The 15,755-nt window shown below is 40.3% G+C and overlaps 1 protein-coding gene across 7 annotated transcripts in view; it reads left to right on the forward strand.

Moving 5' to 3' along the window:
* Nucleotides 1-15,755, forward strand: part of CDKL5 (cyclin dependent kinase like 5) — a 279,679-nt gene that overhangs the window by 111,335 nt on the left and 152,589 nt on the right. For 6 of the 7 annotated variants that reach the window (XM_075594281.1, XM_075594278.1, XM_075594274.1 and 3 more), the window contains 2 exons: nt 10,988-11,179; nt 13,542-13,576. In XM_075594281.1, coding sequence (XP_075450396.1) covers nt 11,116-11,179; nt 13,542-13,576 — 99 coding nt within the window. In that variant the 5' untranslated portion in view covers nt 10,988-11,115. Of the gene's footprint in view, nt 1-1,696; nt 1,718-10,987; nt 11,180-13,541; nt 13,577-15,755 lie in introns of those variants that run through there. The other variant, XM_075594275.1, reaches the window with a different exon arrangement.

The following is a 15,755-nucleotide window of genomic DNA, read 5'->3' on the forward strand; positions in this document are numbered from 1 at the left end:
ATTAGGATGCAGCACATTGTAGAGCATTTGTGTTGCACAGCTTTAAGCAGTAAATTAATTTGCAAAATGAAATTCATACTTATGGAATCCCCTCCACACCAGGAGGGCTTTAAAGCAGCAATCCCATTTTTTTTATATACTTATTTTTCCCCCAAAAAATTAAAAGCAACTTTTTGATTAAAAAAAAAAAAATGTTCCCCCCACACCCCACTTCCACCGGTTTATGATTTTACTGCCAGCTGTTACCATGTTAACCGTTGTTGGCAGGATGCAGTGGCCATTTTCGTTTCCCTTGGAAACACATTTTCAGCAGACAATATCTCAAATTCAACAACAGAGTATTTTTAAAAAAAATGGTAGAAATAAGAAATAACTTGTGGTTTTTGTTTTGTTAACACATTCTACCTTTTTTAGAAGACATACAGTACTTATTTTATCCTTGCCTAAATGTAAGACATATTAAACTAGAAATGCTAACAAACCATCAAATGGTTTTAAAAAGCCACTTGACCACACAATGACCCTCCAACTGTAGCGAATTGGCTGGTACACTACCGGTTTGGGGGGTGCCCTACAGGCCCCCCAAGTAGTGACCTGCTTGTACCGTTCTTCTCCTCCGCTGCATGCATACTCGCTACCTCATTGTGACCAAAAGCTAATCAGAATCTTCAGCAACGCTGACAGACTGTCTGCGTCGGCATCTCAGATTCTAATGATCCCGTGATCGCAACGTGTGTACAAGCAATGTCTGCAAATGGCGTTTTAGAACCCCCAGACTGCTGCTCTGTTGCACTGCCAGTGCCTTTTCTCAGCAGCTGACTCATCCTGGGAGTAAGGGGTGAGGAGGCTAGCTCATATTATTTGGCAGAATATAGTGTGTAAATGTCTTTATGAAGGGTGTTGGGGAGTCTCTTATATGGGTGTTTTGTCTATGTACGCAGGTGTAGCTTTTTTCATTTATGAAATGTTAGTGGGTATGCACTATTACACAGGAGATACCTGGAGTCCGTTTGCAGGTATGGTAATGTGAACCTGAGAAGTGATTGAAACAGCAAAATGTGCTGCTGTTTCTAAGTATGCCGATTTTAACTGATAAGTGGTTTAAATAAATATTTTGACCCAATATGTTAAACTGTCCTTTTAACCACTTGATCTATAATAAAGACAGTGGACAGTCTCTGGCACTTGCAGAAATTCTAGATGCAAAAATATACAGCTTCTTAATTAAAAAATTGGTTAATCCATAAAGCAGACCAGGGGTGCGCAAACTTTTTGCAACTTCCGTGGGGAAGAGCGCGGGGCCTCTGCAACCACCGCGCGCCCCCACATAAATCTCCCGCCCCCCTGAAGCAGACTCGTATTTCCTCGATTTGTAAGACGCACCATCGATTTGGCACTTACAATCGAGGAAAATTACTTCTCACTTATCATGTTTCAGGAGAGGTCCCATGTCAGCGGAGGATCAAGCGGATGGTGGTGGCATGACAGGTCCCATGTCTGCAGAGGATTGAAGTTAAGACTGCGGGTGGCAGCAGGAGAATGATCATAGCGCGAGATCTGAGCAGGAGGAGAGCAGCATAGGAGAACGGCTGGGTAATATCGCGCTGTAACGTTGTCTTCTCCACCCGCTGCCTTAACTTCAATCCTCTGCAGATGTGGGACCTTCCGCCGCCGCACTCTTCGTCCTCCGCTGACATGGGACCTCTCCTGAAACATGGTAAGTGAGGAGGGGGTTAGTGCCCCCTAGCAGACATTTTTTTTTTTTTTTTAAACATTGATTTTAAGAGGCACCCCGATTTTAGACATGTGAATATCGGAAAAATGGTGCATCTTAGAATCAAGAAAATATGGTAATTAATAAAATGTGCATTTTCCGTTAAAAAAAAATGCTTATATGAAGGCTTATACAGTTTTTTGCTCCTACTGCATGTTGAGGAAATGAATTGTTAGGTGGAGCCACCAAACGAAACCTTGTATAGGTTTATTTTAAACATGATTGACAGTATTTTCCTCCTCTCTGATTGGCTCATTTTAACCTTGAGCAGAATGTCAATTTAATTCAAGTACAATGAAGTGCAATTAATTTAATCAAAAACAAGTTCGGTGAACAAATTGTACAATCCATGGAAATACATTACTAGGCAACAAGTGTGAAGTCATGGTGTTCATAAGAAAATCTAACCGCCTACAAGTATTTCTATCATATAAAGGTGTATAAACTTTGGATGCTGCCTGTCTTTTTGACACTATCATAGCAGTGAATGTTTGTGTTAATCCCATTAATTTCATGATGACATCACACAAAGGTAAACTATACCTTAATCTCTTGTGTCTTTATGATGTACACTATATACGTCTGAACTATGTCCTGAAAAATGTCCAGCTTCTGGAAAAACCTGAATCCAGCTTAGTACCCCTTCTACCTAAACAAATTTATACAGGCCTGGTCCGGGAGGAAACCTAGTAGATGACCTTACAGTCGCTCCTGTGCTCTGCAACCGGCAACTAGAAGATTAACGAATCTCCCGCGATCCAACCCTGCTTTTCCTTGGAACTTAAAAACAGGAAACGGAAAAGTTATTACAAATGAACCCACATACGTGATGCATATATGTCCTTTATATCTGTTAGCACTCCTGTGCACTGTGCCACCTCTGTTAATACCCAAACGTGTTGTCTGCAGAAGCTCTACTGGGATAATTGACGAGCCAAGGCTGCTTTGCACCTCCACTCACTGGGCTCAGGACCATTTGATACAGCGTTGCCTAATGCTAGCTTGGCCCTTGCTTTTTTTTTTTAAGCATCTCGATATTGAGTGTTCCTGAAACCATTATCTCTGTCATCAATCTCTGTCATCAAACAATCATATCTGAAACTACATGACATTTTCCATCTATTTGCACCTTCGTTGAAGGCCCAATAGACATATCTCTGCTTTTCTGGCAGGCGGTCCAGTGCTTTGTCACCTTGGTCTCTGTGACCCCATCAGATTTGATGCTGGATCACCATTCTATACTGGAATGCTTTGTCATATGCCCAACATGAGCCCCATACACCCTACAAGCTTCCCAAATAGTGTTTAGGTATTTGAATAAGGAGGAACATTTACTATGACCCTTCTGCCCTTTCACGCTTGCTAAAATAGTGAAATCAATACCGAACATCTTCTGGGCTACCTTCTTACTGGCCGTGAGATTTTCCTCCAATCCTCCTTTCGCTTTTTTCATAAAGGTCCCTACTTTCCAGGATCAAGATTAGGATTGGCATAAATTCCCCATTCCAAAAAGTGTAGTTATATATGCATGGCTGTGTCCCAAATGACTGTTCTAGCTGCCGCTAAAGACACGAGAAGGAGCTACCGTAGGCAACTGAACATGACCGCTTGTATGTAAGCCACCCAACACCCACGCTCATGACCCATTAGGGACTTCTCTCTCCTGCGAGCTAAATAACTTTTTCAACTCAACCAAGAAACCCCCAAGTTCATTAGCTTGCAACATACCAGGCCTTCTTACAACCAAGCTCCTTGCCATCTGTAGCATCTTGCTGCCACATGGAAAGCCTGCCAGGCAGATCATTGCCTGTGACTATGGGACCACATAGCGTGGAGGCAGAACCTATAGGGGAAAGTGATCTTAAACAATTGGTGGATGAGGGTATAAATGATTTTATCAGGTCCTCCTCTTCTGCCTATGGTGCTGCTGAGCAGTTTGGCCTGCATGGACCCTATCTGTTCTCCCAATCCCTGGCCTATTTTCGACCAAAGCCGGCCAATCAGAGAAACAAACTTACTCGTTGTTGATCCAACGAATAAAAAGAAAAACCGGTGAAACTAAAATATAAAATAAACCTTGTCAAAGTGCACTGTAAAATAAATAAAGTGCACTAAATAAGGGAGGTGAATATAATTGAATCCAGATTAGGGGACACTGAGCAGAGCACTCAATCTAATGCCCACTGGGAGGCAAATTCTGACAGCGTCCCAGTGGACTCGGCATGAGCATACTCTGCCCGAATACGGGAGTGTACCAGGTACAGCAGCAGACCCCACAGCATCCAGTATCCTCTGGGCAGCCCCCCTCCCGCTCCCCCCCATGCAGCTCTCCTCAGAGCAACGTGACGCAGCTCGCTCCTCAAAGTGCGGCTGCGCTTTCAGTCTCTATCAGCGGTTCCATTTGCGTGACTGCCTTGGGGCCTGAATACGATGTCCCACTGTCACTTTGGCACCTCCAGCTCTGCTGTTTGCAAGAGCTCCGGGGACATGAGGCAGGTGCCAGCAGGCCGTGTCCCAGGAGAGCAAGCCTATCCTACTTTCCCCTGCATTAACTACTACCCACCTCCGAGGCACGCCCCTGTATCTCTCCCTTAACCCTGTCTCTGCTACATTAGTGGGGCGGAGAGGAGTCTGAGGCTGGCTCGCTCACTATGAGACTGCTTCCACTAGCGCATGGGCCACCTTGATTCATATTCTTACTGTGCATTTAGAGCAGGTTTCTTTTTCTTTGGTGTCATGTTCGTATGTTCACATGAACGCATTAAGAATTGGTGCAATTCTCTTCTATGCCAATAAAGAACTTTTTGAAGCATTTATGGTGCACATAAGTGGTGCATACTATTAGGTCAATATTACACATCATTTGCATACATGCACCACAGAGAACATCCAAACCAAAATAGAAAAACACGTTATTAAAAAATAATATATCTATAGCCTTTTTTTTTTTTTTGCCTGTGTATACACCGTGGAGCTTATTTATTAAGACAAATGGTGCCAGGTAGTTTTATACGGGGGAGGGGGGATGAATTAATCACAATGATTCATTGTTTAATTACTGTGAATGTGGTTTTGTCCCATATTTACAGTCTGACTTTGGTTTTCTTATGGCATCAGTCTTCAAATAAGTAGGAACGATGATGACAAAAAAGAAAAAGCACAGGAATGGATTTTGATGTTTAAAATATTAGAACTCCAAAGGAGAAAATAAGAATGTTATAAATCCAGAAAGTGGCAGATTGTTATAGAGGAAAACCTGCATGCATTTGGGATTTCCTTATTTCAGTTATTTTTCTTTATATTGGATGCGTATGCAAGCACAGAGGAGTTTTCTATGTAATAGGAACACCTGTGTTGTTTCTCAATTGACTGTTTTGTTGTTGGTTTGGCTTGGCAATGTGTGACTGTGTGCTGGCCTCCATGCAATATTTTAATCAGATTGCAGCTTAAAAAGCTGCCCAAGCTTGTACAGCTTTCTTTTCAACATGATGGGACTGCTAAAAATATATGCAGATACAGCTTACCTTCCTTATAACGCTGTGCTTGGGGTCCAAAGAATCACATCGCGTTATAAGCGGATCGTGTTAGAAATAAAGTACAATTGTATGCATTGTACAATAAAGTATTTAAGATACTAATAAATCGTGTTGTAAAGAATAAATACGAAAATTGGGAGCCATGTTTCCATCGCGTTATAAGCGGATTCATGTTATAACGGATCGCGTTATAATGGGGTTGAGCTATAGTTGTTAAATGAGGTACAATGTAAGGAGTTTTTTTTTTTTTTTTTTAACCTAGTACTACTGAGGAAGTTATTCTACAGTAGTTTACTGACAAGCAGCCATGACATATTTTCAATCCTCTGCACCCATTGTTCTCAACTACAGCAAGACATACTATCCTCGGCTCCGCAGACGAGCAAGCAAAAGTCAGCAGTGTCTGCCGTGATGGTGCTGCGCGGGGGGGGGGGGGCTGGGTTCTTCTGAATGGGACCCCCCTGCAATGTTAATCATTCGGTGCCGCAACTGCAAAGACAATGCTTGCTACATCTGTACTTGCATTTCCATGCACCAACTCCCATTAACTTGCTATCTCCTATGACTTGCCATACCCCTTACATAATATAATAGTTATTGTAGATTACTTTATCATGTATTTAGGTTATGGGTCTGTTTCCTTAATAATATTTATGTATTTTATGATCAAAAAATGAAACACAATTTATTTCTGTCATAAATTCTTTACATTTACAGTAGAATACAAAACCCCAGCAATCTCTTTTTGGGAACCCCTGAGCCCCCATAAAATATATGTATGTATTTAAGTGTCAAAATGGAGTGCTATTGAGCGTGGCATATTTATACAACAGACGACAGAGAAACCCAATGCTACATCCAACATGACAGAAATAAACAGTAAAATACTTATATATTCTCTTCAAAAAGGGTCATTTAGTTTAACCCCTTGGCCAAAGCGTTGTAAGCTTGCGAGCCACGACAAGGCAGACACCCGTTCGCAAGTCCTAACACTACCAGATAAAATACTAATATATTTCTATTAGGATTAAAATTCTCATTTACCTCTATTAGGAGGGAGAAAGACCACATTGGATCTATATCCAGCAGAATAAAAGGACCTGCAAACTAGGGAAGTGGGCTTAAAACCTGGGAAGGAGGAGCCACCAACCCCCAACAGCTGAAACAGGTTTTAAGCCCGCCCCTCCCCACTTCCCAAGTTAGTAGGTCCTTTCATTCTGCTGGATATAGATCCAATGTGGTCTTTCTCCCTCCTAAGAGAGGTAAATGAGAATTTTAATCCTAATAGAAATATATTAGTATTTTATCTGGTAGTGTTAGGACTTGCGAACAGGTGTCTGCCTTGTCGTGGCTCGCAAGCTTACAACGCTTTGGTCAAAGGGTTAAACTGAATGACCCTTTTTCAAGAGAATATATAAGTATTTTACTGTGTATTTCTGTCATGTTACATTTATAGTAGATGGCTCTGGAATTGTTTGAGTAATCTAAAGGAGAATATACACCAGTCCCTGAATACTGATTTATTTTCCTTTATTTTAAAGCCACATGGTATTTTTGGTGAAAACCATGAGGCAATGATCTTCACACCAACACTTGTAAAAGTTCAAGTAGCACATACTGTACTCTGTTTCTCTGAGTTAAATAAGTTGACTCCTAAAACCTCCAAGGAAATTCTACGTACCCAACTTGATAAAGGCTTGTATGGCTAAATATCCGCTCCCTAAAGTGTGGCGATGGGTCATAATATCAATGAGGTAATTCCCTCAAATAGGCCTGTATATTTGTTCACTAATAGACTTCATGTTATTGCCTGTCTTGCTTTTAATGGGTTTATTTATTAAATGTTTTACCAGGAAGTAATACGTTGGGCTTTACCTCTTGTTTTCAAGGTTGTCCTGGGCACAGAGTTATGATAGTACATTGTTGTATTAATTGAAAAGTGGTGATACATTCAATTTACAGACATTTCATGGACCATTGGAGATAACGTATGATTATGGGCGTATGTAATAGTTACAGACGAGGTTTAAATTGTGTTAGAAAAGGTAGGACAGACCTGTAATGTGTTGTGTTAGAAGACTTTACCCAACCCAGTAGCCAAGCAGCACACTGCTGCAACCACAGGCTGTCCGCCTTTGGGGGCGACACAAATGTAGGATGAAGGGGCTCTGAATGAATTCAGCTTGGGTTTAAAATTCCTTTGTCCAGGGTCATAAACACTGCAGAGGTTGGGACGGACTAAACACATTGCATCAAGAAATCCCAGATGTTAACCCTTAGCACGCTGGTTATATGCAGAGATGAGCACTTCTTGGGGAACCCTTTCAGACGACTGCCTTTTGGGTAGTACGCATATGGTTTAGATAAGATAATGTTGTATATAAGTTTCCCATTTTATATTTGTTTGCTGCATTCCTGATTTTACAGGGAGCAGTGGCCAGACCAGTAAAATGCCTAGATATGAATAAGCAGGCACATAGTGGAGTGCTGCAATTGATCAGAATATAGTAGGAATATTTTTTCCCTTTTTTAGCAGCTTGTTTTACATGCTTTTCTCATTGGTACAATATATTATATCCAGTGTTTTTAAATAAATTCAAATGTCCCTTTTACTGTACTTATTTGGATTAATAAATCAAACTCTCTGATTAAAGTTCGAGCTGTTATGACCGTTTTTTTATCTCTTGACTGCACATTTCCATATATCAAAGAGTGTATAAAGTACTGTATTTGGCGGTAAACCAACACTCATCACTATAAGAAAGTGAAATAATTTTTTAACAGAACATCACTAATAATTTCTAAAATAATCTTTTGCAGTAAAAGCTATTTTTTTTCTTTCTCATGACTGTTCAACCAACGGTAAATGTTTTTCTCTTCATTAAATTGGTCAATTTTTTAATTTCATTAGTTCTGAACTAATACATGTAGTACAGTATGCTACATTTTCATATTGTAAGTGCTGGAGGTTTCAGGGACTCATTACTAACTCATTACACACCTGATGGATTACGTTGGTAAAATTTAACCTTTATTGGTCTGCTAAGAAAGAGCCACACAATTAAAATAATTATTAGTGATAAGTGTAGTAATTGAATAAACATAAAAATTTGAAGACTGAAACCCCCCAAAAGTTTTTAGCCTCTTATGATTTCCTTATGTATCGCTGAAATAAATCAACATGGCAACCAGCACAACAAATGATCGCAAGAATTGGCACCAAATACAGCTGGTTACCATGGCGACTCAATGTCTCTTAAGGCAGAGCTTTGACTGCACACCACCATCTCCTGACGAAGCTCGACCCCTAGGAGTGAAACTGCTGTTGGGCGCGCTTGTTGATGTTACCTATGTGACGCACAAGCTTTATGTGAGGCGGAGAGGGAGGTTATTGAATACATTGCAGCAGTATTTAGACGTGTTATATAGCTACGTTTTGGGGAATCCTACCAGCGTCAGTTACTAAGTCTCAGATCAATGTACTGCTGCTACATTATTAGGGAGATTGCTTAGTATGTGATGCTACTATTTACAAACCATTTGGTTCACCCAAAGCACTAATACTAGGTAGTCCTGTAGGATGTATATCTTGACAGGTATTCCACACTTACCTAATTTTATATAACCTGGTACCTAGATCTACCTACTGAGGGATATTTACTCTGGTGGAATACCATCTATCTAGCTCTGTTCCCATATAGCCGTAATTTCCACCCGAGGCACCTATTATCATGCAGTCCTTTAGGGTGATTATCTAGCCAGACTGTTGAGACTTGCCTTATATACCTTGATTTACCCATTGAGCGATATTTATCCTGGTGATACACTACCAATTCAACTCTGTTCCTACATTTATGCAGCAGTAAATCATGTGCCACTGAGCACTTCCTCTGCAACTATATAAATGCCGAAGCGATGCATACATACACTTTAATGCACACTCCTCACTTCCCTCTCCACATTTTTGTTTTACTTAATTACTACGTCTACACTTACTGTATCACAATCTAACTTATGAGGAGAGGCTAGCTAAATTAGATTTATTTACATTAGAAAGGAGGCGTCTAAGAGGGGATATGATAACTATATACAAATATATTCGGGGACAGTACAGGGAGCTTTCATAAGGACTTTTCATCCCAATGACAGTACAAAGGACTCGGGCATCCCTTAAGGTTGGAGGAAAGAAGATTTCACCAGCAACAAAGGAAAGGGTTCTTTACAGTAAGGGAAGTTAAAATGTGCAATTCATTACCCATGGAGACTGGGATGGCAGATGCAATGGAATTGTTCAAAAAAAGGCTTGACATCTTTTTGGAAGGGAAAGGTATACAGGGATATACAAAATAAGTAAACATGGGAAGGATGTTGATCCAGGGAGTAATCCGATTGCCAATTCTTGGAGTCAGGAAGGAATCTATTTTTCCCCTTATGAGATATCATTGGATGATATAACACTGGGTGGTTTTGTTTGCCTTCCTCTGGATCAATAAGTAAGTATAGATATAGGATAAGGATCTGTTGTCTAAATTTAGCATAGGTTGAACTTGATGTACGTGTTTTTTTTTTTTTTTTTTTTCAAACTTCATCTACTATGTAACTAGTAATTATTTTAATTGTGTGGGTCATTCTTAATAGACCAATAAAGGTTACGTTTTGCCAACATAATCCATAAGGTGTGCTCTTTAAGTGGACCTCTCCAATTTGGAACTGGTTTCTTCACTAGTAGTATTTTGTTTTAGTACCATTTTTGGTCCTCATGACCAATATTACTATAATATAGATTCTATCAACTGTGAGGTATCAGTGATGCGAGTATTCGTCTCTTTTTGTATACTGTAGAGATTACATGAACATAACATTTGGCTTGCAACAAGTACTATATTAAAGAGAAGAAAATTATCAACATGGTATCTGCTTCTTGTCTGTAGGTTGGCAAGTTCCCTGGATCAATGCATTTATTTAAGCATTGTGTTAACATAACAAGTTTCTATATAAACTTCACTGTACTCTCCACAGTTACTAGTGAATTAGCTCTGGGGAGAAAAACCATGCTGTATTTAGTGAAACCTATTCTACAGAACAGGGTTATATTAAGAGTTGTGATATAATGATAAACCCAAGAGTTAATATTTTTAAAGTTGTTTGAGGAAGTTTATAATATATCTGAAACCAAGTGGCTATTTTTCTTAAGCCATTAGGCAATGAGTGAAAAATATTTTAGTGGAGTCACTAGTCCTTAGGACTTGTTGTTTACCATTCCACCCAGCCAGTAAAACATTAAATTGGCAAATGCAGACAACAAAAATGGGGTTGATCTGATTATAGCATGCTATAGGATCAGTCACATTTGTTGGTTGTACAAATGGATGGAGCGGGATATCGGCATAATTTAGTTTGATTTGATTAATTTACAATTCATTTATTGATGGACTGATCTGCACTCCTAGCCAGTGTCTGGGTAAATAATGCCCTGTTCATTGAATTAGTAACATTTACTAATAGTCTACAGGTTCCGTCTAATTCCATGTAACTGTTGGTCCATTGGGAAATCTGGCTTCCATGATACTCTTAATTTAGCCTTTTGCTCTGTAGATTGTAGGCTTACCTTCTGTTGTTTTTATTTTTCTGTTTACAGTAGAATAACGTGTATCCTTTTTTTATTTTCAACCCACAGGTAATATGTGATACTTTGAAGTCAGAATTATCAAGAGAATTCAAGCCAAGGGACTTGTGATTGTCTTTTCCAGCCTTTTTTTTTCTTGCCATGTTCTGTGGCTTTCATCACAAGGAGAGTTTGTCTTCATGAAGATTCCTAACCTTGGTAATGTGATGAATAAATTTGAAGTACTTGGGGTTGTAGGTGAAGGTAAGTCGATTATTGTAATGTAATTGCCATTTTCAATCAGTTGGCCCTCAATGTTATTTCTGTAATAGTTGTACACATTAAAACAACACTGCAAGTTTTAACATACTGTAGGTCAGCAAACCCATCTAAAATCTGTTTTCATAGTTGGAAACCCAAAATATTAAGTATAAATTTATAAACTATTTAGTTAACTCGTCTTCCACATAGGTAGAGGGAACTAAAGTAACGTACAGTAAGAAGGTTTAGCCCTGGACTCCACTACATGCCAGCGAAATAATCCAGAGAGAGTATTACACTATATTATTTGAAAGCTTTTGTTTTGAGATTCATGAGATCCTCAGGTGAAAGTCATCCCTTGATTTCCTTGGAGAATTTATCCCCACTCCTGGGACCAGAAATCGCAATTTCTGTGCACTCGCACATTGAGGTCTTGATTGTGAGGCACCCTGAAATATTTCTTAGTGGTTATTATAATTCACTTACAAGTGACCCTTAATTCTGTGTAACCCTCCTTAACCAGCTCGGAAGGAGGTCACATCAGATTAACTATTGCAGGATGCTGGGTAGGTGCAGGCTGGGCATGAATAAACACATAGGAAGAAGAAGGGGGCGCAGGAAACTTTTTTTATAAAACAAAAAGGTACTTTTATTTGGCAGCGGTCAATGATGCTTCACAGATACAGACATATACTTAAATACTGTACAATGTTACCTGCGCTTTTGTGAAGTATGCTGCTGGTAAAAGGATTGCACTTACATTTATGGAAAACAAAGAACCATTTCTTTGCTCCTACCACTTTTCAAATGGGCCTTTCAGGCATATATACTTCAGGCTCCTGGATTAGCAACCCACTATTGTTATGTATTGCATACTTGCTTCATACCTATATGATCAGAATTGCACTAGTGACCTTCTGGATGGGCCTGTCCAAACACACTCTGGAGTTACAATGCTGAGAACTCCTATCAAGAGCATGCTGCATCCTTTATAAATGGTGAGAACAATCATAACCCCTTACTACTGGCGCTTACTTCGATAGGGGCACGGTCCCTAACTGAAAACAACAAAAGTGATAGAACCTATCTTAATACACCTCACTATACACAAAACCCTTTTTACAGGGCTCACAGTGAGGATCCCAGTTTGAACTCTGAAGAACCTGTTTCTAGAACATAGAGTGGAGCTATATATACCCTCTATACTCCCTATAATGACATCATGGGTCACAAGACATACAGGGGATGGGGCAATACCATAGTGAGCCCACCCAGTTAATCTTTTAAGGCTGTTAACCCCTCTCGATAACTAGTAGTTCCCAAAGAGGGGGCTACATATGCGAAGGGTGTCCTTGTATAAATCTATTTTTTAAGAGATTTTTTTTAAAGAGATTTTTTTAAGTTTATGCATTAAGATTTAAGGTGACAAACATGCAGTGCTGCTTTAATAGTACTTTAGGCAACACCACATTAAATAAAGTCCCTGCTTAGAAAAGCATCTAAAAATGATCATGTACAGTAAGTGCCAGGAAATGTTGCTTAGAAATTGTAAAGGGTTGTTCCATGCTCTGCAAGAGAGCATGTTTTCGACATGGAACTGTTGCGAGTGGTCAAAAAACACTGCAATCAACCAAATTGACATGGATATGGAACGATCTCACAGATCATTTACCTTTCTTAACATAGAAGTTTCACTGAATTGAATAAAATAATCAAATAAACGGTATAAGGTCAGCAACTTCAAAGATAATCAATACATCAGAATATCAAATAGAAAATAATAAAACGTCTTACTCTTTACATTATTTAGAAGTGCAGCATTGTGTGGCCCTGCCGAGCCCTTTCTCAAGCATTCGGCATCACTAGTTTGAATGTAGAACAATAATCCTTTTTTTATCTGCAATAGATACATCTACAGTTTTTACCTATTGCTTTAGGTAATCTGTATAATATACGGCTGTGTAATTTGGGAATTTTATACTGCATTTTCCATAAGAGTGCTCTGCTCTAGCCACTGAACCCCTGAACATAAAGCTAATTTATTTGGCTTTTTACTTAGTGTTTTTTTTTGTAGTGTTCATGAGCTGCTAGACATTTTAGATATTGGGAGCTGAAAAATCCTTCGATTCTTGATTGATATTTGTTGCTGAAGCAGTTTGTTTGAGGTTTAAATACTACATTTATTTATGTACGCTTTAATGATATACGTACTTTACTTCTAAATCAAATGATCCCACAGGAAAATGCGGTCAGAGGGAAATGTTATTGCTATTGGTAACTTCTAATAAGTACGTGTGTAATTGTACACGTGTCCCCATGTATGTACACTTTTTTTAAAACTAGATCTCACTGTAATTTTTTTTAGGCGCGTATGGAGTGGTGCTTAAATGCCGACACAAGGTAAGAAAGAGCACTAGATTTATTTTCAGATTTTTTTGCACACGTTATTGCATGTGTTACAGTGATCTATTTGTGTAAATACATTGTATTGCTTCCATAAAGTAACCTGCAGAATTCGTACATACTGTAAGAACTTTAATGTAGGACATTTTAAGGTTTTGGGATTTTGTTTGATAGTACTTAATTTTAACATCAAGCTTTAAAAGAACCTTTTGAGCGTTAAATAACACCCCTAAACATTGTTGTTTTTTCTTATTTCATATCAGAGCCTTTCTGAATATGCGCAAATGTGTGAAAATAGAAAATACTTGAAACATTTCACATACTTTAACTTGTTCTGAGTTTTTCCACCCAAAACCCTTATTTGCTGCAACTAACAAATTGGATTTTGTTTTATGATTAGGGAATTAAGTAGAAATAGCCGTGTTAGTTCAGTTGCAATAGCTTAGAGTAAATGTGTACTTCAGTATTAGGTGATACAGATTTAGTCCAAATAAAAAAGGCAAAAAGCTAAAAATAAAAAAGCAAAGCGAGCCACGGGCCTGAGCAAATAGTATTTAACAAAAAAGTTGTTGATTTGAGCACACAGGTTGAAATTTAAGCAAAATTACCTAGCAAAACAGCAACTCCAAAGTTCATAAATTCCCAGGATATAAATATAAAAGAAGTAAATAGAAAAAATATAGTGCAGTATGTGGAAACTGTATAAAGAAGGGTATGTGGAAAGATGTATCCCACTTGCATGATTTAGGAATTATTCTGTCATATTCAAGGTAATCTGAGGGTTTGTTGATGAAAGCTGAATTCTCTAGTCGTCTTCAGTGGATCAAATATTATAGACCTCCCCAATATCTTAATATATAAAATTGAAATTGAAATTTGTGAGGTTGGTGCTAGATGTGGTGAATCTGATTGGTCCTCAGCCTCTGGCCAATCAGATTGGTGGCTCTATGACGTCACCCAACTGCCACTCTCTTCTTCTCCTCACCCGCAGCTCACCTTCCCCCTCGGCCGCACCCAACTGACACACACACACACACACACACTCTCTCTCTCATCTCTTCATCCAGCTCACCTCCCCGCCGGCTCCCGCCCCCCCCCCCCATCACCCCCCAGCTCACCTCCCCCCAGGGAATCCACCAGGCTCACCCGAGCCCCGGCCAGCAGCAGCATGCGGGTAGTGTCGCCACCGAAACAGCTCCGCGCAGGGGGGGAACCGCCGCCTCCAGCCGCCTCTCCCCCACCACACCGTTTCTCAGCAGCGCCTCACCTCCCCAAAACACAACAAGTCCTGTATATTTTCTTCACTTTATTTAGTGAAAGCAGCAATAAAGACAGGCACTTGTGGAGGAGATATTTGTGTTGGAATAATGTCTCTCTGTGGGTGCTTTGTAGTTAAGGGTAGGTGAAAAGGGATAAGTCCTTGCCAGTAGAGCAAATAACAGGAGGGGTACTCACTCAGCCAGTGTAGAAGTGGAAAAGGAAGTGCCAGTGTATTCTGGGTAACAAGATAGTCTGGGGACAGACCATCTGTGAGCAAGGCAGAGGGGGAGAGGTCAGACTAGCCCATTCTGAGGCCTCGGCCATGCTCCCTGCTGGCGTGCTGAGGCGCAGGGAAAGCGGATGCTTTCCCTGGCCTTGCGGTTGCTTACCGCACGCGCTGTCAGCGGGCGGGCCGGGGGTGGGTGCGTCACTGGCCGGGGGCGGGCCAGTGACGTCACGGAGCTGGCTCGCCCTCATTGGGCGAACCGCTCACGTGACAGGCCTGTCTCGCCGGCAAGCAGGGGAATTTTAAATTCCCCTAAGACCTGCGCTTCCGCAAGCGCGTGGAAGCGCAGGTGAGCCCCTACTAAAGCCGCTCTAATTGCGGCTGTAGGGGCTCAGTGCTGAGCGGGAGCGCGCCGCCAGCAAGCGCTAAACATGGCCAAGGCCTGAGAAGGATCTCAGAAGCTGCAGTAGCAACTCACTGATTACGTGTCTAGAGGCAAGAAATGCAACATTGTAACATATCACACAGGCACAGTGTGTGTATGCAAGCTCCATGCATCTGAAAATAAGAAACTGACAGGCAGAAGCTGCAAGGAAAGAGGGAATTGAAACCGAGATGTGATTCTTGTTCCATGACACAAACTGCTGCTACACACAAATACAACACAGCAGCACAGCACACACAGCTGCT

The sequence above is a fragment of the Ascaphus truei genome, chromosome 3, assembly GCF_040206685.1.
Source record: "Ascaphus truei isolate aAscTru1 chromosome 3, aAscTru1.hap1, whole genome shotgun sequence".
Taxonomy (NCBI): domain Eukaryota; kingdom Metazoa; phylum Chordata; class Amphibia; order Anura; family Ascaphidae; genus Ascaphus; species Ascaphus truei.